The sequence below is a fragment of the Homalodisca vitripennis genome, chromosome 5 (genome assembly GCF_021130785.1).
Source record: "Homalodisca vitripennis isolate AUS2020 chromosome 5, UT_GWSS_2.1, whole genome shotgun sequence".
Classification (NCBI taxonomy): Eukaryota; Metazoa; Arthropoda; class Insecta; order Hemiptera; family Cicadellidae; genus Homalodisca; species Homalodisca vitripennis.
The window spans coordinates 3,417,548-3,442,500 of record NC_060211.1 but is presented as its reverse complement, the minus strand read 5'-3'; the positions used below and the strand labels follow the sequence as shown (position 1 = coordinate 3,442,500).

Here is a 24,953-nt window from a genome sequence, read left to right as displayed (position 1 = left end):
CACAGACCGAGTGTTATCCTTAGCCTGGATACGTGCCTATCTACACTCACACAAGTATAATCTTCTTATTCAGCAAGAAGTGGCAATAGCACAGACCGAGTGTTATCCTTAGCCTGGATACGTGCCTATCTAAACTCACACAAGTATAATCTTCTTATTCAGCAAGAAGTGGCAATAGCACAGACCGAGTGTTATCCTTAGCCTGGATACGAGCCTATCTACAATCACACAAGTATAATGTAAAGTCCGAAACCACACAATGAGTGTGTTTTTAGACCTGTCCAAAGCATTCGACTGCGTAGATCACGGTACACTGCTCGACATACTTAAGTCCCACGGCATTCGGGGCGTGCCTCTTAAATGGCTTACCTCGTTCCTAAGTCAGAGATCCCAAGTTGTACAGATATCAAATAAATCATCCAAACCAATAGACCTGAGATATGGAGTCCCTCAAGGGTCTATCCTCAGTCCTGTGCTTTTCCTGCTTTACGTGAACGATATAAAATCATCGCTTCTGCATGGAAAATTGGTTAGTTTGCCGATGATACGACTCTTTTTTTCAATGCAATGTCAAGCGAAGTTTTGGAACAACAGGCTTTTGTTGACATCAACAACTGTGTCCAATACTTCCACAGCCTCAATCTAACAACAAACTCTTCAAAAACCAACGTTTTGAATTTTGACTTGCGCACTGCGGGCAACCAGTGTGAGCCGGCCATTTTGTTAGATGACTCCACACTGGAAGAAGTCTGCTCTTCAAAATTCCTAGGAATGCACCTCGATCGAGGGCTGACTTGGAATGAGCACATTGACCATGTTTGCGCAAAAATCTGCTCAGGCATTTTTGTTTTGAGATCTTTATCCAAATACTGTCCGAGTCAGGTACTGATTACGGCGTATTACGGCTTGATTTACCCCCATCTTGCCTACGGAGTGGTCCTTTGGGGAGCTTGCGCAAACACTCAGTTTCAAAGAGCATTCAGACTCCAAAAAAAAGCAATTAGAGGAATCGCCAAAATCAAATTTAGAGAGTCGTGCAGGGAAGCTTTCAAGAAATTGCAGCTGTTGACTCTGCCGTGCCTCTACATTTTGGAAACAACTTTGTTTTGTATGAGTAAATGTGCCTTAACCAGAGGCCAAGACATACACATGTATGAGACGCGTGGCAGAGCAAACTACCGGACTGGGAGACACAGAACGGTAGTTTATGAACGCCTACCCTCGCAAGCGGGTGTGCATTCCTCAACAGACTGCCCGATTCAATTAAACATGCCCCGACGCCTAAGGCGTTAAAGACTCGCCTCAAAGGCTTCTTGGTGTCTCAGGCATTCTATGATGCGGGTGAGTTTTTGGCATTTGACTGGGAGACCGCCCAATTAGAAGACTGACTCAGCTGTGCTAAGTGGGCTGCATTGGCGAAGAATGAAAGAGGCGTGATTGTAAAATTGTAAGTATGAATGTGTATTGTGTGTATGAATGCCTGGAATTTTAGAAACCCCGTATTGACGTTTGCCATACAATGTATATACAATGTCGCTGCAATAAAAAAGATTTTGATTTTGATAATCTTCTTATTCAGCAAGAAGTGGCAATAGCACAGACCGAGTGTTATCCTTAGCCTGGATACGTGCCTATCTAAACTCACACCAAGTATTATCTTCTTATTCAGCAAGAAGTGGCAATAGCACAGACCGAGTGTTATCCTTAGCCTGGATACGTGCCTATCTAAACTCACACAAGTATAATCTTCTTATTCAGCAAGAAGTGGCAATAGCACAGACCGAGTGTTATCCTTAGCCTGGATACGAGCCTATCTAAACTCACACAAGTATAATCTTCTTATTCAGCAAGAAGTGGCAATAGCACAGACCGAGTGTTATCCTTAGCCTGGATACGAGCCTATCTACACTCACACAAGTATAATCTTCTTATTCAGCAAGAAGTGGCAATAGCACAGACCGAGTGTTATCCTTAGCCTGGATACGTGCCTATCTAAACTCACACAAGTATAATCTTCTTATTCAGCAAGAAGTGGCAATAGCACAGACCGAGTGTTATCCTTAGCCTGGATACGAGCCTATCTACAATCACACAAGTATAATGTAAAGTCCGAAACCACACAATGAGTGTGTTTTTAGACCTGTCCAAAGCATTCGACTGCGTAGATCACGGTACACTGCTCGACATACTTAAGTCCCACGGCATTCGGGGCGTGCCTCTTAAATGGCTTACCTCGTTCCTAAGTCAGAGATCCCAAGTTGTACAGATATCAAATAAATCATCCAAACCAATAGACCTGAGATATGGAGTCCCTCAAGGGTCTATCCTCAGTCCTGTGCTTTTCCTGCTTTACGTGAACGATATAAAATCATCGCTTCTGCATGGAAAATTGGTTAGTTTGCCGATGATACGACTCTTTTTTTCAATGCAATGTCAAGCGAAGTTTTGGAACAACAGGCTTTTGTTGACATCAACAACTGTGTCCAATACTTCCACAGCCTCAATCTAACAACAAACTCTTCAAAAACCAACGTTTTGAATTTTGACTTGCGCACTGCGGGCAACCAGTGTGAGCCGGCCATTTTGTTAGATGACTCCACACTGGAAGAAGTCTGCTCTTCAAAATTCCTAGGAATGCACCTCGATCGAGGGCTGACTTGGAATGAGCACATTGACCATGTTTGCGCAAAAATCTGCTCAGGCATTTTTGTTTTGAGATCTTTATCCAAATACTGTCCGAGTCAGGTACTGATTACGGCGTATTACGGCTTGATTTACCCCCATCTTGCCTACGGAGTGGTCCTTTGGGGAGCTTGCGCAAACACTCAGTTTCAAAGAGCATTCAGACTCCAAAAAAAAGCAATTAGAGGAATCGCCAAAATCAAATTTAGAGAGTCGTGCAGGGAAGCTTTCAAGAAATTGCAGCTGTTGACTCTGCCGTGCCTCTACATTTTGGAAACAACTTTGTTTTGTATGAGTAAATGTGCCTTAACCAGAGGCCAAGACATACACATGTATGAGACGCGTGGCAGAGCAAACTACCGGACTGGGAGACACAGAACGGTAGTTTATGAACGCCTACCCTCGCAAGCGGGTGTGCATTCCTCAACAGACTGCCCGATTCAATTAAACATGCCCCGACGCCTAAGGCGTTAAAGACTCGCCTCAAAGGCTTCTTGGTGTCTCAGGCATTCTATGATGCGGGTGAGTTTTTGGCATTTGACTGGGAGACCGCCCAATTAGAAGACTGACTCAGCTGTGCTAAGTGGGCTGCATTGGCGAAGAATGAAAGAGGCGTGATTGTAAAATTGTAAGTATGAATGTGTATTGTGTGTATGAATGCCTGGAATTTTAGAAACCCCGTATTGACGTTTGCCATACAATGTATATACAATGTCGCTGCAATAAAAAAGATTTTGATTTTGATAATCTTCTTATTCAGCAAGAAGTGGCAATAGCACAGACCGAGTGTTATCCTTAGCCTGGATACGTGCCTATCTAAACTCACACAAGTATAATCTTCTTATTCAGCAAGAAGTGGCAATAGCACAGACCGAGTGTTATCTTTAGCCTGGATACGTGCCTATCTACACTCACACAAGTATAATCTTCTTATTCAGCAAGAAGTGACAAGAGCACAGACAGAGTGTTATCCTTAGCCTGGATACGTGCCTATCTACACTCACACAAGTATAATCTTCTTATTCAGCAAGAAGTGGCAATAGCACAGACCGAGTGTTATCCTTAGCCTGGATACGTGCCTATCTACACTCACACAAGTATAATCTTCTTATTCAGCAAGAAGTGACAAGAGCACAGGCAGAGTGTTATCCTTAGCCTGGATACGTGCCTATCTACACTCACACAAGTATAATCTTCTTATTCAGCAAGAAGTGACAAGAGCACAGACAGAGTGTTATCCTTAGCCTGGATACGTGCCTATCTACACTCACACAAGTATAATCTTCTTATTCAGCAAGAAGTGACAAGAGCACAGACAGAGTGTTATCCTTAGCCTGGACGCGTGCCTATCCACACTCACACAAATATAATCTTATGTCACAAATACAATATAATGTTCACAGAATTCTAAATTTCATACTAGCTTGTATGAAATTTTAGTGTTAATTGGATCTTCAGTTATCGAGTTATGAATTTTCATGTTACAGTTTTTTTGATCAGCGCAAAAAACGCAACCCCTTCTCGTTTTTATCAGCATAAATACTGGAAGTTATTGTTTTTAATGATTTCTTCTACATATCTAAACACAGAAATACATACGCGTAGTTGTGGTTAAGTTCAAACACGGGTATCCGAGAGAAGGAGGAGAGTCAATATGCACTTATGTATGTAGGCACCCAACCGATTGAGGAAATCGATTGAGGAATTTTACATAATAATCGACGTCAGCCACCTCAGACTTGGTCGGGACGGTACCGAAAGCGATGAAACTATACTTTAGTTAGATTACCATTGTTACCGTCAGTCACCTACAAGTATTCCTAGTATCTGTCAGGCAACCACATAGAGATATAAACTCCCCACTGCATGTGTCTGTGTGACGCTGGCGATTGTGTTTAGGTCTGATAAGTAAGGGAGACGCGGTCTGAGACTAAATTTCATACACATTTTAACAATTTTAATAGATAGGCTGCTATTTCAACCTGCATCAAAAATAGTGCAGCTGACGACCGATTTCTATCTAAGAGGAAATATCTCTATATAGTTCAAGAAAAGCAGGTTGTGTGCTTAAACAGTGGAAATTGTCCCTCGATTCCTGGACTAACCCGATAACGTCGCTCTCTGTACATTGTTTGGATTACACTCAACCACTGGTAAATAGTGCAGCTGACGACCGATTTCTATCTAAGGGGAAATATCTCTATCTAGTTCAAGAAAAAGCAGGTTGTGTGCTTAAACAGTGGAAATTGTTCCTTCGGCTCCTGGAATAACCCGATAACGTCGCTCTCTGTACATTGTTTGGATTACACTCAACCACTGGTAAATAGTGCAACTGACGACCGATTTCTATCTAAGGGGAAATATCTCTATCTAGTTCAAGAAAAAGCAGGTTGTGTGCTTAAACAGTGGAAATTGTCCTTCGGCTCCTGGAATAACCCGATAACGTCGCTCTCTGTACATTGTTTGGATTACACTCAACCACTGGTAAATAGTGCAGGTGACGACCGATTTCTATCTAAGGGGAAATATCTCTATCTAGTTCAAGAAAAAGCAGGTTGTGTGCTTAAACAGTGGAAATTGTCCCTCGACTCCTGGACTAACCCGATAACGTCGCTCTCTGTACATTGTTTGGATTACACTCAACCACTGGTAAATAGTGCAGCTGACGACCGATTTCTATCTAAGGGGAAATATCTCTATCTAGTTCAAGAAAAAGCAGGTTGTGTGCTTAAACAGTGGAAATTGTCCCTCGACTCCTGGACTAACCCGATAACGTCGCTCTCTGTACATTGTTTGGATTACACTCAACCACTGGTAAATAGTGCAGCTGACGACCGATTTCTATCTAAGGGGAAATATCTCTATCTAGTTCAAGAAAAAGCAGGTTGTGTGCTTAAACAGTGGAAATTGTCCCTCGACTCCTGGACTAACCCGATAACGTCGCTCTCTGTACATTGTTTGGATTACACTCAACCACTGGTAAATAGTGCAGCTGACGACCGATTTCTATCTAAGGGGAAATATCTCTATCTAGTTCAAGAAAAAGCAGGTTGTGTGCTTAAACAGTGGAAATTGTCCCTCGACTCCTGGACTAACCCGATAACGTCGCTCTCTGTACATTGTTTGGATTACACTCAACCACTGGTAAATAGTGCAGCTGACGACCGATTTCTATCTAAGGGGAAATATCTCTATCTAGTTCAAGAAAAAGCAGGTTGTGTGCTTAAACAGTGGAAATTGTTCCCTCGACTCCTGGACTAACCCGATAACGTCGCTCTCTGTACATTGTTTGGATTACACTCAACCACTGGTAAATAGTGCAGCTGACGACCGATTTCTATCTAAGGGGAAATATCTCTATCTAGTTCAAGAAAAAGCAGGTTGTGTGCTTAAACAGTGGAAATTGTCCCTCGACTCCTGGACTAACCCGATAACGTCGCTCTCTGTACATTGTTTGGATTACACTCAACCACTGGTAAATAGTGCAGCTGACGACCGATTTCTATCTAAGGGGAAATATCTCTATCTAGTTCAAGAAAAAGCAGGTTGTGTGCTTAAACAGTGGAAATTGTCCCTCGACTCCTGGACTAACCCGATAACGTCGCTCTCTGTACATTGTTTGGATTACACTCAACCACTGGTAAATAGTGCAGCTGACGACCGATTTCTATCTAAGGGGAAATATCTCTATCTAGTTCAAGAAAAAGCAGGTTGTGTGCTTAAACAGTGGAAATTGTCCCTCGACTCCTGGACTAACCCGATAACGTCGCTCTCTGTACATTGTTTGGATTACACTCAACCACTGGTAAATAGTGCAGCTGACGACCGATTTCTATCTAAGGGGAAATATCTCTATCTAGTTCAAGAAAAAGCAGGTTGTGTGCTTAAACAGTGGAAATTGTCCCTCGACTCCTGGACTAACCCGATAACGTCGCTCTCTGTACATTGTTTGGATTACACTCAACCACTGGTAAATAGTGCAGCTGACGACCGATTTCTATCTAAGGGGAAATATCTCTATCTATTTCAAGAAAAAGCAGGTTGTGTGCTTAAACAGTGGAAATTGTCCCTCGACTCCTGGACTAACCCGATAACGTCGCTCTCTGTACATTGTTTGGATTACACTCAACCACTGGTAAATAGTGCAGCTGACGACCGATTTCTATCTATATGGGGAAATATCTCTATCTATTTCAAGAAAAGGAGTGTGTGCTTAAACAGTGGAAATTGTCCCTCGACTCCTGGACTAACCCGATAACGTCGCTCTCTGTACATTGTTTGGATTACACTCAACCACTGGTAAATAGTGCCTGACGACCGATTTCTATCTAAGGGGAAATATCTCTATCTATTTCAAGAAAAAGCAGGTTGTGTGCTTAAAACAGAGGAAATTGTCCTTCGACTCCTGGACTAACCCGATAACGACGCTCTCTTTACATTGTTTGGATTACACTCAACCACTGGTAAATAGTGCAGCTGACGACCGATTTTTCTGTGCTTCGCTCAGGCGGCAAGCACAATTACAACTGGAACACTACAACTCGTAGCTGACTAACTAACTATAGTTTGTTATTTACAATGTACGAGTACACCACACCACGTTTCGCGTGATAGCCTTTGCTCAGGCGGCAAGCACAATTACAACTGGAACACTACAACTCGTAGCTGACTAACTAACACTATAGTTTGTTATTTACAATGTACGAGTACACCACACCACGTTTCGCGTGATAGCCTTCGCTCAGGCGGCAAGCACAATTACAACTGGAACACTACAACTCGTAGCTGACTAACTAACTATAGTTTGTTATTTACAATGTACGAGTACACCACACCACGTTTCGCGTGATAGCCTTCGCTCAGGCGACAAGCACAATTACAACTGGAACACTACAACTCGTAGCTGACTAACTATAGTTTGTTATTTACAATGTACGAGTACACCACACCACGTTTCGCGTGATAGCCTTCGCTCAGGCGGCAAGCACAATTACAACTGGAACAATACAACTCGTAGCTGACTAACTAACTATAGTTTGTTATTTACAATGTACGAGTACACCACACCACGTTTCGCGTGATAGCCTTTGCTCAGGCGGCAAGCACAATTACAACTGGAACAATACAACTCGTAGCTGACTAACTAACTATAGTTTGTTATTTACAATGTACGAGTACACCACACCACGTTTCGCGTGATAGCCTTCGCTCAGGCGGCAAGCACAATTACAACTGGAACAATACAACTCGTAGCTGACTAACTAACTATAGTTTGTTATTTACAATGTACGAGTACACCACACCACGTTTCGCGTGATAGCCTTTGCTCAGGCGGCAAGCACAATTACAACTGGAACAATACAACTCGTAGCTGACTAACTAACTATAGTTTGTTATTTACAATGTACGAGTACACCACACCACGTTTCGCGTGATAGCCTTTGCTCAGGCGGCAAGCACAATTACAACTGGAACAATACAACTCGTAGCTGACTAACTAACTATAGTTTGTTATTTACAATGTACGAGTACACCACACCACGTTTCGCGTGATAGCCTTCGCTCAGGCGGCAAGCACAATTACAACTGGAACACTACAACTCGTAGCTGACTAACTAACTATAGTTTGTTATTTACAATGTTACGAGTACACCACACCACGTTTCGCGTGATAGCCTTCGCTCAGGCGACAAGCACAATTACAACTGGAATTTTAGCTTAGCGTTATAGCTACATGAACTATGATACACGTTATAGCTACATGAACTATGATACACGTTACAGATACATGAGCTATGATACACGTTATAGCTACATGAACTACTATGATACACGTTTATAGCTACATGAACTATGATACACGTTACAGCTACATGAGCTATGATACACGTTACAGCTACATGAACTATGATACACGTTACAGCTACATGAGCTATGATACACGTTACAGCTACATGAGCTATGATACACGTTACAGCTACATGAGCTATGATACACGTTACAGGTACATGAACTATGATACACGTTACAGCTACATGAGCTATGATACACGTTACAGCTACATGAGCTATGATACACGTTACAGCTACATGAACTATGATACACGTTACAGCTACATGAGCTATGATACACGTTACAGCTACATGAGCTATGATACACGTTACAGCTACATGAGCTACTCGTACACGTTACAGGTACATGAACTATGATACACGTTACAGCTACATGAGCTATGATACACGTTACAGCTACATGAGCTATGATACACGTTACAGCTACATGAACTATGATACACGTTACAGCTACATGAGCTATGATACACGTTACAGCTACATGAACTATGATACACGTTACAGCTACATGAGCTATGATACACGTTACAGCTACATGAGCTATGATACACGTTACAGCTACATGAGCTATGATACACGTTACAGCTACATGAACTATGATACACGTTACAGCTACATGAACTATGATACACGTTACAGCTACATGAACTATGATACACGTTACACGTTACAGCTACATGAACTATGATACACGTTACAGCTACATGAACTATGATACACGTTACAGCTACATGAACTATGATACACGTTACAGCTACATGAGCTATGATACACGTTACAGCTACATGAGCTATGATACACGTTACAGCTACATGAGCTATGATACACGTTACAGCTACATGAGCTATGATACACGTTACAGCTACATGAACTATGATACACGTTACAGCTACATGAGCTATGATACACGTTACAGCTACATGAACTATGATACACGTTACAGCTACATGAACTATGATACACGTTACAGCTACATGAGCTATGATACACGTTACAGCTACATGAACTATGATACACGTTACAGCTACATGAACTATGATACACGTTACAGGTACATGAACTATGATACACGTTACAGCTACATGAACTATGATACACGTTACAGGTACATGAGCTATGATACACGTTACAGCTACATGAACTATGATACACGTTACAGCTACATGAACTATGATACACGTTACAGCTACATGAGCTATGATACACGTTACAGCTACATGAACTATGATACACGTTACAGCTACATGAACTATGATACACGTTACAGCTACATGAGCTATGATACACGTTACAGCTACATGAGCTATGATACACGTTACAGCTACATGAGCTATGATACACGTTACAGCTACATGAACTATGATACACGTTACAGCTACATGAGCTATGATACACGTTACAGCTACATGAGCTATGATACACGTTACAGCTACATGAGCTATGATACACGTTACAGCTACATGAACTATGATACACGTTACAGCTACATGAGCTATGATACACGTTACAGCTACATGAGCTATGATACACGTTACAGCTACATGAACTATGATACACGTTACAGCTACATGAGCTATGATACACGTTACAGCTACATGAGCTATGATACACGTTACAGCTACATGAGCTATGATACACGTTACAGCTACATGAGCTATGATACACGTTACAGCTACATGAACTATGATACACGTTACAGCTACATGAGCTATGATACACGTTACAGCTACATGAACTATGATACACGTTACAGCTACATGAGCTATGATACACGTTACAGCTACATGAGCTATGATACACGTTACAGCTACATGAACTATGATACACGTTACAGCTACATGAGCTATGATACACGTTACAGCTACATGAACTATGATACACGTTACAGCTACATGAGCTATGATACACGTTACAGCTACATGAACTATGATACACGTTACAGCTACATGAGCTATGATACACGTTACAGCTACATGAACTATGATACACGTTACAGCTACATGAGCTATGATACACGTTACAGCTACATGAACTATGATACACGTTACAGCTACATGAGCTATGATACACGTTACAGCTACATGAGCTATGATACACGTTACAGCTACATGAACTATGATACACGTTACAGCTACATGAGCTATGATACACGTTACAGCTACATGAACTATGATACACGTTACAGCTACATGAACTATGATACACGTTACAGCTACATGAGCTATGATACACGTTACAGCTACATGAGCTATGATACACGTTACAGCTACATGAACTATGATACACGTTATAGCTACATGAACTATGATACACGTTACAGCTACATGAACTATGATACACGTTACAGCTACATGAACTATGATACACGTTACAGCTACATGAACTATGATACACGTTATAGCTACATGAACTATGATACACGTTACAGGTACATGAACTATGATACACGTTATAGCTACATGAACTATGATACACGTTATAGCTACATGAACTATGATACACGTTACAGCTACATGAACTATGATACACGTTATAGCTACATGAACTATGATACACGTTATAGCTACATGAACTATGATACACGTTATAGCTACATGAACTATGATACACGTTACAGCTACATGAACTATGATACACGTTACAGGTACATGAGCTATGATACACGTTATAGCTACATGAACTATGATACACGTTATAGCTACATGAACTATGATACACGTTACAGCTACATGAACTATGATACACGTTATAGCTACATGAACTATGATACACGTTACAGGTACATGAGCTATGATACACGTTATAGCTACATGAACTATGATACACGTTATAGCTACATGAACTATGATACACGTTACAGGTACATGAACTATGATACACGTTATAGCTACATGAACTATGATACACGTTACAGGTACATGAGCTATGATACACGTTATAGCTACATGAACTATGATACACGTTATAGCTACATGAACTATGATACACGTTACAGCTACATGAGCTATAATACACGTTATAGCTACATGAACTATGATACACGTTACAGGTACATGAACTATGATACACGTTACAGCTACATGAGCTATGATACACGTTACAGCTACATGAGCTATGATACACGTTACAGCTACATGAGCTATAATACACGTTACAGGTACATGAACTATGATACACGTTACAGCTACATGAGCTATGATACACGTTACAGCTACATGAGCTATGATACACGTTACAGCTACATGAGCTATAATACACGTTACAGCTACATGAACTATGATACACGTTACAGCTACATGAGCTATGATACACGTTACAGCTACATGAGCTATGATACACGTTACAGCTACATGAACTATGATACACGTTACAGCTACATGAGCTATGATACACGTTACAGCTACATGAACTATGATACACGTTACAGCTACATGAACTATGATACACGTTACAGCTACATGAGCTACTGATACACGTTACAGCTACATGAACTATGATACACGTTACAGCTACATGAGCTATGATACACGTTACAGCTACATGAGCTATAATACACGTTACAGCTACATGAGCTATGATACACGTTACAGCTACATGAGCTATAATACACGTTACAGCTACATGAACTATGATACACGTTACAGCTACATGAACTATGATACACGTTACAGCTACATGAGCTATGATACACGTTACAGCTACATGAGCTATGATACACGTTACAGCTACATGAGCTATGATACACGTTACAGCTACATGAGCTATGATACACGTTACAGCTACATGAGCTATAATACACGTTACAGCTACATGAGCTATAATACACGTTACAGCTACATGAGCTATAATACACGTTAAACTGTCATATGATCGTATTCAGCTTGTTTACAAATTTATTTATTCTATAATTTTCTCGTTGTCTTCAAGGCTTTCCATAAGACCGATGGAAAAATGTACACTAACGGTCAGCTAAATCACATGGAGTGACATGGACCATCATAGAATTCAATGTTCCCACCATAGAAACGACGCTTCATGTTATATTTCAAGTCTGTTCCATAATTCAATCTTGAGATATCGAACGGACAGACAGACAGACACAAATAAAATTTTTCAGCCCAATAAGTGAAAGGCTTCGCTAACGCTCAGCCAATTATTGTATTTCGTTGTTCGGGTTCCTTCGTGTTGATGGAGTAAAAAATGAGGGTTGTAATTGTAAAATGTTTTAATTTCTTTGCCCCCAATAAATGTATACTGTTATTGTGAAACAACAATATTTACTTCCGAGTGTCTGCAAATTTTTCTCACATAATACAGGTAGTGTGGAGAGACGTAAAAGTGATATCCTCGTGAGGACGTTGTGTAGGTTGTTCGTGACGTCATGGACGCGGGTGACGGGGTTCACCACATTAGCATAGTCTCCGCTAATTCGTTATTAATTGTTCAATATGCTAAGAGCGGGAATGAACTGTGGGCGAGGCGGGGCGCAACTGTCTCAAAAACACGCGAATTTCCATAATGGCGACACCGAGACATTAGCACTACTCTAAATCACTTTTAATCAGATGCGTGAATATAATTAGCATTGTGGCTGCTCACCGCTGCAGCAGCCAGCGCCGCTGAGTCAACAAACCTACCCGCGCTATCGTCAAAGTGAATATATGTAGTCTAAAGTAAAATGATAAATAGTTAGGGTTAAAGTTTTAGTGAACTAAAAACTATCAAAAAGCGGTAAAGTATTATCAACCAACCTGCTGCGGAACACAGTGGCAGTGAAATGATTGCCTGAATCTAGTCTAAAGTAAAATGATAAATAGTTAGGGTTACAGTTTTAGTGAACTAAAAACTATCAAATAGCGGTGAAGTATTATCAACCAACCTGCTGCGGAACACAGTGGCAGTGAAATGATTGCCTGAATCTAGTCTAAAGTAAAATGATAAATAGTTAGGGTTACAGTTTTAGTGAACTAAAAACTATCAAATAGCGGTGAAGTATTATCAACCAACCTGCTGCGGAACACAGTGGCAGTGAAATGATTGCCTGAATCTAGTCTAAAGTAAAATGATAAATAGTTAGGGTTACAGTTTTAGTGAACTAAAAACTATCAAATAGCGGTGAAGTATTATCAACCAACCTGCTGCGGAACACAGTGGCAGTGAAATGATTGCCTGAATCTAGTCTAAAGTAAAATGATAAATAGTTAGGGTTACAGTTTTAGTGAACTAAAAACTATCAAAATAGCGGTGAAGTATTATCAACCAACCTGCTGCGGAACACAGTGGCAGTGAAATGATTGCCTGAATCTAGTCTAAAGTAAAATGATAAATAGTTAGGGTTACAGTTTTAGTGAACTAAAAACTATCAAATAGCGGTGAAGTATTATCAACCAACCTGCTGCGGAACACAGTGGCAGTGAAATGATTGGCTGAATCTAGTCTAAAGTAAAATGATAAATAGTTAGGGTTACAGTTTTAGTGAACTAAAAACTATCAAAATAGCGGTGAAGTATTATCAACCAACCTGCTGCGGAACACAGTGGCAGTGAAATGATTGCCTGAATCTAGTCTAAAGTAAAATGATAAATAGTTAGGGTTACAGTTTTAGTGAACTAAAAACTATCAAATAGCGGTGAAGTATTATCAACCAACCTGCTGCGGAACACAGTGGCAGTGAAATGATTGGCTGAATCTAGTCTAAAGTAAAATGATAAATAGTTAGGGTTACAGTTTTAGTGAACTAAAAACTATCAAAATAGCGGTGAAGTATTATCAACCAACCTGCTGCGGAACACAGTGGCAGTGAAATGATTGCCTGAATCTAGTCTAAAGTAAAATGATAAATAGTTAGGGTTACAGTTTTAGTGAACTAAAAACTATCAAATAGCGGTGAAGTATTATCAACCAACCTGCTGCGGAACACAGTGGCAGTGAAATGATTGCCTGAATCTAGTCTAAAGTAAAATGATAAATAGTTAGGGTTACAGTTTTAGTGAACTAAAAACTATCAAATAGCGGTGAAGTATTATCAACCAACCTGCTGCGGAACACAGTGGCAGTGAAATGATTGCCTGAATCTAGTCTAAAGTAAAATGATAAATAGTTAGGGTTACAGTTTTAGTGAACTAAAAACTATCAAATAGCGGTGAAGTATTATCAACCAACCTGCTGCGGAACACAGTGGCAGTGAAATGATTGCCTGAATCTAGTCTAAAGTAAAATGATAAATAGTTAGGGTTACAGTTTTAGTGAACTAAAAACTATCAAATAGCGGTGAAGTATTATCAACCAACCTGCTGCGGAACACAGTGGCAGTGAAATGATTGCCTGAATCTAGTCTAAAGTAAAATGATAAATAGTTAGGGTTACAGTTTTAGTGAACTAAAAACTATCAAATAGCGGTGAAGTATTATCAACCAACCTGCTGCGGAACACAGTGGCAGTGAAATGATTGCCTGAATCTAGTCTAAAGTAAAATGATAAATAGTTAGGGTTACAGTTTTAGTGAACTAAAAACTATCAAATAGCGGTGAAGTATTATCAACCAACCTGCTGCGGAACACAGTGGCAGTGAAATGATTGCCTGAATCTAGTCTAAAGTAAAATGATAAATAGTTAGGGTTACAGTTTTAGTGAACTAAAAACTATCAAATAGCGGTGAAGTATTATCAACCAACCTGCTGCGGAACACAGTGGCAGTGAAATGATTGCCTGAATCTAGTCTAAAGTAAAATGATAAATAGTTAGGGTTACAGTTTTAGTGAACTAAAAACTATCAAATAGCGGTGAAGTATTATCAACCAACCTGCTGCGGAACACAGTGGCAGTGAAATGATTGCCTGAATCTAGTCTAAAGTAAAATGATAAATAGTTAGGGTTACAGTTTTAGTGAACTAAAAACTATCAAATAGCGGTGAAGTATTATCAACCAACCTGCTGCGGAATTCAGTGGCAGTGAAATGATTGCCTGAATCTAGTCTAAAGTAAAATGATAAATAGTTAGGGTTACAGTTTTAGTGAACTAAAAACTATCAAATAGCGGTGAAGTATTATCAACCAACCTGCTGCGGAATTCAGTGGCAGTGAAATGATTGCCTAAATCTAGTCTCAAAACCCGAGTAACAATAGTCCAAATATTAATGTTTTCCAACGTTATATACCGTACAGGTTTGGATATATAACAAGACCATGACATATGCAAACAGGGCGGGCATGTAAAAAAGCCTACATGGCCACATAGAGTTTAAAATGGTGAAAGGAGCGTACAATTGAGGGTTACATACTTTAAGATTTAACATAAACATAAACCAAATAAAAGTGTAGCACTATAGTGTGGTACTTACTAGCTTAATAAGATTTCTAAAATGTATTATTTAAAATAAAAATCTCTCTAAATTCTTCCTCATGGATCTCGACAGGAGGCGGCCCCTACTCCCAACCTTAACCATCCAAAATATCCTGTCACTCCGGAAGAAACGCAAAGTTCCTTTTAGGACCAGGTGCAATTTCTAAGCTTCTTGTCCTATGGGAACAAAAAAGGTTTAATATTTGTAGCGTTCAACGTTTAATATGAATTAATTGTGACTGTGATATGGGATAGAAAGACCCAAATTGACACAATGTATTCTAGAGGAAAGATTTTCTAATTTGCATCTGTGAACATGGTGTTAAATTATGAATGATAATAAAATCAAATTATTTGTTATAACAACACTAACGTTTTTCCCACGTTCCATACCCGGCAGAGCGGTGTATTAATGAGAATGTACTTTAATGAGGGTAAAATGTTTTCCCCTAGGACGCGAAAATCCTAGAGCCGGCCCTGCATATACACATAAGTTCCATACCCGGCAGAGCGGTGTATTAATGAGATCGTACTTTGATGAGGGTGAAATGTTGTCCCCTAGGACGCGAAAACCATAGAGCCGGCCCTGCATGTACACATGAAAATACTTTTTGTTTAAAGTAATTTGGTTTTAGGAAGTTTTAGGTTTTCTTGTGGCTTTTAGTTAGGTTTACTATTTTTATTATTTTAATACACTTTGTTTGGCCTTCATTTAATTGTAATGAAATGTAAATACCTCCAAACAGGTAATGTCTTAAAGGGTTTTTATAAACCAGAATGCATGTTATATACTATACATATTAATAATGACGTTTATGACTAAAAACACTAATTCGAATATTTGGATGTTAAGAATGCTTTTTCCAGTCCCTTGATATGTATTACAGTAAAAATATTGAAGTCTGCATGACTGGATATCTTGTATAATTCGAGCGTTGAATTATACAGTGCCACATAAAGCAGGTTCTAGCACAAGTAATAAGAACAACATGCATGTAATGAACTTCGGCCCAGTTTATGATATCAATTTCCCTTGCGGTTCTTTTTCTTGTTGTTGTGGTATTAAGGAATACTAATAAAACATGTCTTAAGCACCGTCGTAATGAAATTCGTAATGTTTGTATGGATATTTCTTTAAAGTTAAACATCTGTGTGTGCACTAATACTAAAGGTAAGTAAATTAAAAATATATTTTTTCGAGAAACAGCAACTTGAAAGGATGACACCATATTTTGAACCCGTTTTCCCTTCAAAATCTTGTAATTATTAGAAACCCACTATTTTATAAAAGAAGTACTCAAAATTTAAAGTTTGTTTTCACCAATCCCAAGAAAATCGCGTTTTAGTAACAAACTTCTCTGAATTACAGCCGATGGTTTTCTGCTCTTCCAACGTTCTTCCCATCCCGCAATATGTGCGGGGCTCACAACGTTTTCAAACTACACAAAAGTCTCCGAAACCACATTGAACATTCACATTCGGACTTACCGAGCCTGATCCTCCTCGTACTCGGGGCTGTAGTGCAGTAGCCCATGTACACACAGCAAGGTGTCCACCTTGAGTGTAGAGGGAGGCTCCGCTACAGTCGCGGGGTCCTTCCGTGTCGCCGTCCTGTAACAGAGCATACAGTCAAACACACAGCAAGGTGTCCACCTTGAGTGTAGAGGGAGGCTCCGCTACAGTCGCGGGGTCCATCCGTGTCGCCGTCCTGTAACAGAGCATACAGTCAAACACACAGCAAGGTGTCCACCTTGAGTGTAGAGGGAGGCTCCGCTACAGTCGCGGGGTCCTTCCGTGTCGCCGTCCTGTAACAGAGCATACAGTCAAACACACAGCAAGGTGTCCACCTTGAGTGTAGAGGGAGGCTCCGCTACAGTCGCGAGGTCCTTCCGTGTCGCCGTCCTGCAACAGAGCATACAGTCAAACACACAGCGAGGTGTCCACCTTGAGTGTAGAGGGAGGCTACGCTACAGTCGCGAGGTCCTTCCGTGTCGCCGTCCTGTAACAGAGTATAAAGTCAAACACACAGCAAGGTGTCCACCTTGAGTGTAGAGGGAGGCACCGCTACAGTCGCGAGGTCCTTCCGTGTCGCCGTCCTGTAACAGAGTATAAAGTCAAACACACAGCAAGGTGTCCACCTTGAGTGTAGAGGGAGGCTCCGCTACAGTCGCGAGGTCCTTCCGTGTCGCCGTCCTGTAACAGAGTATAAAGTCAAACACACAGCAAGGTGTCCACCTTGAGTGTAGAGGGAGGCTCCGCTACAGTCGCGAGGTCCTTCCGTGTCGCCGTCCTGTAACAGAGCATACAGTCAAACACACAGCAAGGTGTCCACCTTGAGTGTAGAGGGAGGCTCCGCTACAGTCGCGGGGTCCTTCCGTGTCGCCGTCCTGTAACAGAGCATACAGTCAAACACACAGCAAGGTGTCCACCTTAAGTGTAGAGGGAGGCTCCGCTACAGTCGCGGGGTCCTTCCGTGTCGCCGTCCTGTAACAGAGTATAAAGTCAAACACACAGCAAGGTGTCCACTTTGAGTGTAGAGGGAGGCTCCTCTACAGTCGCGAGGTCCTTCCGTGTCGCCGTCCTGCAACAGAGCATACAGTCAAACACACACAGCGAGTTGTCCACCTTGAGTGTAGAGGGAGGCTCCTCTACAGTCGCGAGGTCCTTCCGTGTCGCCGTCCTGCAACAGAGCATACAGTCAAACACACAGCGAGGTGTCCACCTTGAGTGTAGAGGGAGGCTCCTCTACAGTCGCGAGGTCCTTCCGTGTCGCCGTCCTGCAACAGAGCATACAGTCAAACACACAGCGAGTTGTCCACCTTGAGTGTAGAGGGAGGCTCCTCTACAGTCGCGAGGTCCTTCCGTGTCGCCGTCCTGCAACAGAGCATACAGTCAAACACACAGCGAGGTGTCCACCTTGAGTGTAGAGGGAGGCTCCTCTACAGTCGCGAGGTCCTTCCGTGTCGCCGTCCTGCAACAGAGCATACAGTCAATCACACAGCAAGGTGTCCACCTTGAGTGTAGAGGGAGGCTCCGCTACAGTCGCGAGGTCCATCCGTGTCGCCGTCATGCAACAGAGCATACAGTCAAACACACAGCGAGGTGTCCACCTTGAGTGTAGAGGGAGGCTTCGCTACAGTCGCGAGGTCCTTCCGTGTCGCCGTCATGCAACAGAGCATACAGTCAAACACACAGCGAGGTGTCCACCTTGAGTGTAGAGGGAGGCTCCTCTACAGTCGCGAGGTCCTTCAGTGTCGCCGTCCTGCAACAGAGCATACAGTCAAACACACAGCAAGGTGTCCACCTTGAATGTAGAGGGAGGCTCCGCTACAGTCGCGAGGTCCATCCGTGTCGCCGTCCTGCAACAGAGCATACAGTCAAACACACAGCAAGGTGTCCACTTTGAGTGTAGAGGGAGGCTCCGCTACAGTCGCGAGGTACTTCCTTGTCACCGTCCTGTAACAGAGCATACAGTCAAACACACAGCAAGGTGTCCACTTTGAGTGTAGAGGGAGGCTTCGCTACAGTCGCGAGGTCCTTCCGTGTCGCCGTCATGCAACAGAGCATACAGTCAAACACACAGCGAGGTGTCCACCTTGAGTGTAGAGGGAGGCTTCGCTACAGTCGCGAGGTCCTTCCGTGTCGCCGTCATGCAACAGAGCATACAGTCAAACACACAGCAAGGTGTCCACCTTGAGTGTAGAGGGAGGCTCCTCTACAGTCGCGAGGTCCTTCAGTGTCGCCGTCCTGCAACAGAGCATACAGTCAAACACACAGCAAGGTGTCCACCTTGAGTGTAGAGGGAGGCTCCTCTACAGTCGCGAGGTCCTTCCGTGTCGCCGTCCTGCAACAGAGCATACAGTCAAACACACAGCGAGTTGTCCACCTTGAGTGTAGAGGGAGGCTCCTCTACAGTCGCGAGGTCCTTCCGTGTCGCCGTCCTGCAACAGAGCATACAGTCAAACACACAGCGAGGTGTCCACCTTGAGTGTAGAGGGAGGCTCCTCTACAGTCGCGAGGTCCTTCCGTGTCGCCGTCCTGCAACAGAGCATACAGTCAATCACACAGCAAGGTGTCCACCTTGAGTGTAGAGGGAGGCTCCGCTACAGTCGCGAGGTCCATCCGTGTCGCCGTCCTGCAACAGAGCATACAGTCAACGCCATCATTTTCTTTCAAGAATGTAACAAAGACAACTTTGATGAGGAAGGAATGAAGCAGAATAACTCAAGAGATCTCGGTTATCGTCCGGTCGTTTGTGTAGTAAGCACTACTTTTGTTTTTACGGGAAAACGAGTTTATTTTATTTCGAACGAAAGTAACATATTTATTCCATTAATTAAATAATTTTTATTCTTTGAAAAAATGTAATCTAAATAGCTAGGGATGTAAAATTCCTAGGTATTTATAAAACAAGGTGAAATTCCCATGGCAAATACGTGGGTAAATACCCAACGTTCTATAAATATCTGGGTATTGACTAACTGAAAATCTTGTCTTGGGGTAAGATTAACCTTGGGAAAGTTATGGAAACTTCTGATTAATTAGAGGGGATTTTATGAACTTCACATCCTCTGTAGTTTAAATAAAACTGAAATCTCTTAGTGTAATATTTACATTTTATTATTAGGCATTTTCTTAATATTCGAAAGAACCTAGTATATTCTCCTCTAACAACTCAGCGGCTATTTTTCAGTGATAAAATTGGATCTTTTGTTAAAGTACTTGATAGTTTTTATTATAAATAAAAGCCAACTGAAATAACCTAGTTGTCTGAGCGTTAGCAAAGCTTAGTACTCGAAGGGCTGGAAAACTTTCATATCTGTATGCAATATGTTGAGAACCAACTGACCGAAAGACTTGAGATTGACGAAGTTACTTTGTTGGGTTGGCCGGTAAGACTGTCATCACATTCTGCTTCGTCTCCGATACTCAGCTTTGTCGGTTTACTTGTTACTTCGTCTCCGATACTCAGCTTTGTCGGTTCACTTGTTACTTCGTCTCCGATACTCAGCTTTGTCGGTCTACTTGTTACTTCGTCTCCGATACTCAGCTTTGTCGGTCTACTTGTTACTTCGTCTCCGATACTCAGCTTTGTCGGTCTACTTGTTACTTCGTCTCCGATACTCAGCTTTGTCGGTCTACTTGTTACTTCGTCTCCGATACTCAGCTTTGTCGGTCTACTTGTTACTTCGTCTCCGATACTCAGCTTTGTCGGTCTACTTGTTACTTCGTCTCCGATACTCAGCTTTGTCGGTCTACTTGTTACTTCGTCTCCGATACTCAGCTTTGTCGGTCTACTTGTTACTTCGTCTCCGATACTCAGCTTTGTCGGTCTACTTGTTACTTCGTCTCCGATACACAGCTTTGTCGGTCTACTTGTTACTTCGTCTCCGATACTCAGCTTTGTCGGTTTACTTGTTACTTCGTCTCCGATACTCAGCTTTGTCGGTCTACTTGTTACTTCGTCTCCGATACTCAGCTTTGTCGGTCTACTTGTTACTTCGTCTCCGATACTCAGCTTTGTCGGTCTACTTGTTACTTCGTCTCCGATACTCAGCTTTGTCGGTCTACTTGTTACTTCGTCTCCGATACTCAGCTTTGTCGGTCTACTTGTTACTTCGTCTCCGATACTCAGCTTTGTCGGTCTACTTGTTACTTCGTCTCCGATACTCAGCTTTGTCGGTTTACTTGTTACTTCGTCTCCGATACTCAGCTTTGTCGGTTTACTTGTTACTTCGTCTCCGATACTCAGCTTTGTCGGTTTACTTGTTACTTCGTCTCCGATACTCAGCTTTGTCGGTTTACTTGTTACTTCGTCTCCGATACTCAGCTTTGTCGGTTTACTTGTTACTTCGTCTCCGATACTCAGCTTTGTCGGTTTACTTGTTACTTCGTCTCCGATACTCAGCTTTGTCGGTTTACTTGTTACTTCGTCTCCGATACTCAGCTTTGTCGGTCTACTTGTTACTTCGTCTCCGATACTCAGCTTTGTCGGTTTATTTGTTACTTCGTCTCAAAAGTGAACTTACATCGTTATAATACATACACAATTGAAAGACACAATGTTTATGCAGATATTAAAAAACATATTATAGAACTATAAATCATATGCTTAAACACGTGCATGGCAAAAACAAGAGAAAAAGAAAGCTTTAAATGCCACAAACGGTCAGAAAATATTTTATTGAACTTTAATGGACCAAAATTGTTTATTTGTAACTATTACAAACTTCACTAAGTTGAAATTTAGTTCAGCTTTCAGTCAGTTAAATGGGCTCAGAATAATTGTATGTACAAGTATTATACACTTGCTATGATGATGGAAAATTCGCCATTTAATTTTGTAGTAAATTAAAATTTGTACCAAAAGTTTTAACAATAAATTATACTGCGTTGTATGTAAACTTTTGCTCGTGTTACGCACCAAATGATATTATTTTGTTTCACAATAGAGCTTTTAGGTTTTTGTTAAGTATTTTGAATTTAAAAATACCTTTTAAACCAAACAAAACAACTACAGATTGACTGCAAGGCGACACCAAAACTTCCCCGACACAACACACGCCGTTGGGAGCTTAGAGAAAGTTTTGCCGGTGAAACGGGAAAGAGGGTGAGATGATTTAACCCTTCCTCCACTGGAAGACAATACCGCCAATATATCTGACAAGTTAAAGGAAATAAGCTTGTAGGTCACTTTGAAAAATTACGTCTATGTGAGAGGGTGCCCGCGGCCCATCATTATCTCTCACAAGTGATCCGTCAAACTGTTGTTACACACACGCACGCACGCGCGCACACACACACAAACAGCAGCCACCTACACAGTGCTGTTACACTAGCAGTAGCGGTCACCTACACAGCGCTATTACACTAACAGTAGCGGTCACCTACACTGTGCTGTAACACGAACAGTGGCGTTCACCTACACAGTGCTGTTACACTAGCAGTAGCGGTCACCTACACTGTGCTGTAACACGAACAGTGGCGTTCACCTACACAGTGCTGTTACACTAACAGTAACGGTCACCTACACTGTGCTGTAACACTAACAGTGGCGTTCACCTACACAGTGCTATTACACTAACAGTAGCGGTCACCTACACTGTGCTGTAACACGAACAGTAGCGGTCACCTACACAGCGCTATTACACCAACAGTAGCTGTCACCTACACTGTGCTGTAACACGAACAGTGGCAGTCACCTACACAGTGCTGTTACACTAACAGTAGCGGTCACCTACACTGTGCTGTAACACGAACAGTAGCGGTCACCTACACAGCGCTATAACACTAACAGTAGCGGTCACCTACACTGTGCTGTAACACGAACAGTAGCAGTCACCTACACAGCGCTATTACACTAACAGTAGCGGTCACCTACACTGTGCTGTAACACGAACAGTGGCGTTCACCTACACAGTGCTGTTACACTAACAGTAGCGGTCACCTACACTGTGCTGTAACACGAACAGTAGCGGTCACCTACACAGTGCTGTTACACTAACAGTAGCGGTCACCTACACTGTGCTGTAACACGAACAGTGGCGTTCACCTACACAGTGCTGTTACACTAACAGTAGCGGTCACCTACACTGTGCTGTAACACGAACAGTGGCGTTCACCTACACAGTGCTGTTACACGAACAGTAGAGGTCACCTACACTGTGCTGTAACACGAACAGTGGCGTTCACCTACGAATGTCAGTGGTTTTTCAACGCCGAATTTCAGAAAAGAATTTTGTAGAAGACAGTTTTGTTTTGTTGGAAAAGAAAATTTCAATAAGATTATTGTACACTTTGGTAACGACATTTTAAATGAGGGGAAACCTCGTTTTAAAATGAAAGTTAAGAGCGCAATTCTCAAAAAACGAAATTAATATATAGTAATGGTATTAGTCTGCATCTCAGAAGCATAGCTTATATATTTTGTGTATTGACAAAATATCATAATTAGTAAATCGTTTTAAAACTTTGTTCGTATTAAAAATATATTTATTGAATTGTTAATTATATATGGTTTATTGTTGATATTTCTGTTAGAATTTATTGTATATTGTTGTTGATCTGTTAGTTGTTTTCTGTATATTATTGTTGGTTTGTATTTGTTTATTTATTGCAGATGTTTTTGTTAGATGTAGCTTTAAAAAATTTATTTTTGATTTTTAATAGTAGTTTATTTATTTATTGTTGATATTTTTTGTGAAAATTGGTAGTTAAATAATTTGGCACGGAATTTACTGTTCAGATGCGTGTTCTGTGAAATATAGAAAATGCATGTTGTTACTTGAAGTTAATAGTGTTGATATAATGATGAACTAATAATTGTTACAAGACTGGCTGACAACTAATAAAGTATGCTGTAATTAATTTTGTTTCGTATGTTAATAGTATTTCCGCACGAGCTCTGTGAGCTCTTGGAATGTTTAAAAGTATTGTGAACTTTCTTGAAATAAAGCATTTGTCTACTGTCTACTGTCTACTGTCTACCTACACAGTGCTGTTACACTAACAGTAGCGGTCACCTACACTGTGCTGTAACACGAACATTAGCGGTCACCTACACAGTGCTGTTACACTAACAGTAGCGGTCACCTACACAGTGCTGTTACACTAACAGTAGCGGTCACCTACACTGTGCTGTAACACGACCAGTGGCGTTCACCTACACAATGCTGTTACACTAACAGTAGCGGTCACCTACACTGTGCTGTAACACGAACAGTGGCGGTCACCTACACAGTGTTGTTACACTAGCAGTAGCGGTCACCTACACTGTGATGTTACACTAACAGTAGCGGTCACCTACTGAGTGCTGTTACACTAACAGTAGCGGTCACCTACTGAGTGCTGTTACACTAACAGTAGCGGTCACCTACACAGTGCTGTTACACTAACAGTAGCGGTCACCTACACAGTGCTGTTACACTAACAGTAGCGGTCACCTACACAGTGCTGTTACACTAACAGTAGCGGTCACCTACACAGTGCTGTTACACTAACAGTAGCGGTCACCTACACAGTGCTGTTACACTAACAGTAGCGGTCACCTACACAGTGCTGTTACACTAACAGTAGCG

The 24,953-nt window shown here is 41.6% G+C and overlaps 1 protein-coding gene across 4 annotated transcripts in view; it reads right to left on the bottom strand.

Annotated features, from left to right (window-relative positions):
• LOC124361727 (ubiquitin carboxyl-terminal hydrolase 48-like) overlaps positions 1-24,953 on the bottom strand; it is a 213,769-nt gene that overhangs the window by 95,848 nt on the left and 92,968 nt on the right. For 3 of the 4 annotated variants that reach the window (XM_046815669.1, XM_046815668.1, XM_046815670.1), the window contains one exon: positions 17,365-17,487. In XM_046815669.1, coding sequence (XP_046671625.1) covers positions 17,365-17,487 — 123 coding nt within the window. Of the gene's footprint in view, positions 1-17,364; positions 17,488-18,169; positions 18,264-24,953 lie in introns of those variants that run through there. The other variant, XM_046815672.1, reaches the window with a different exon arrangement.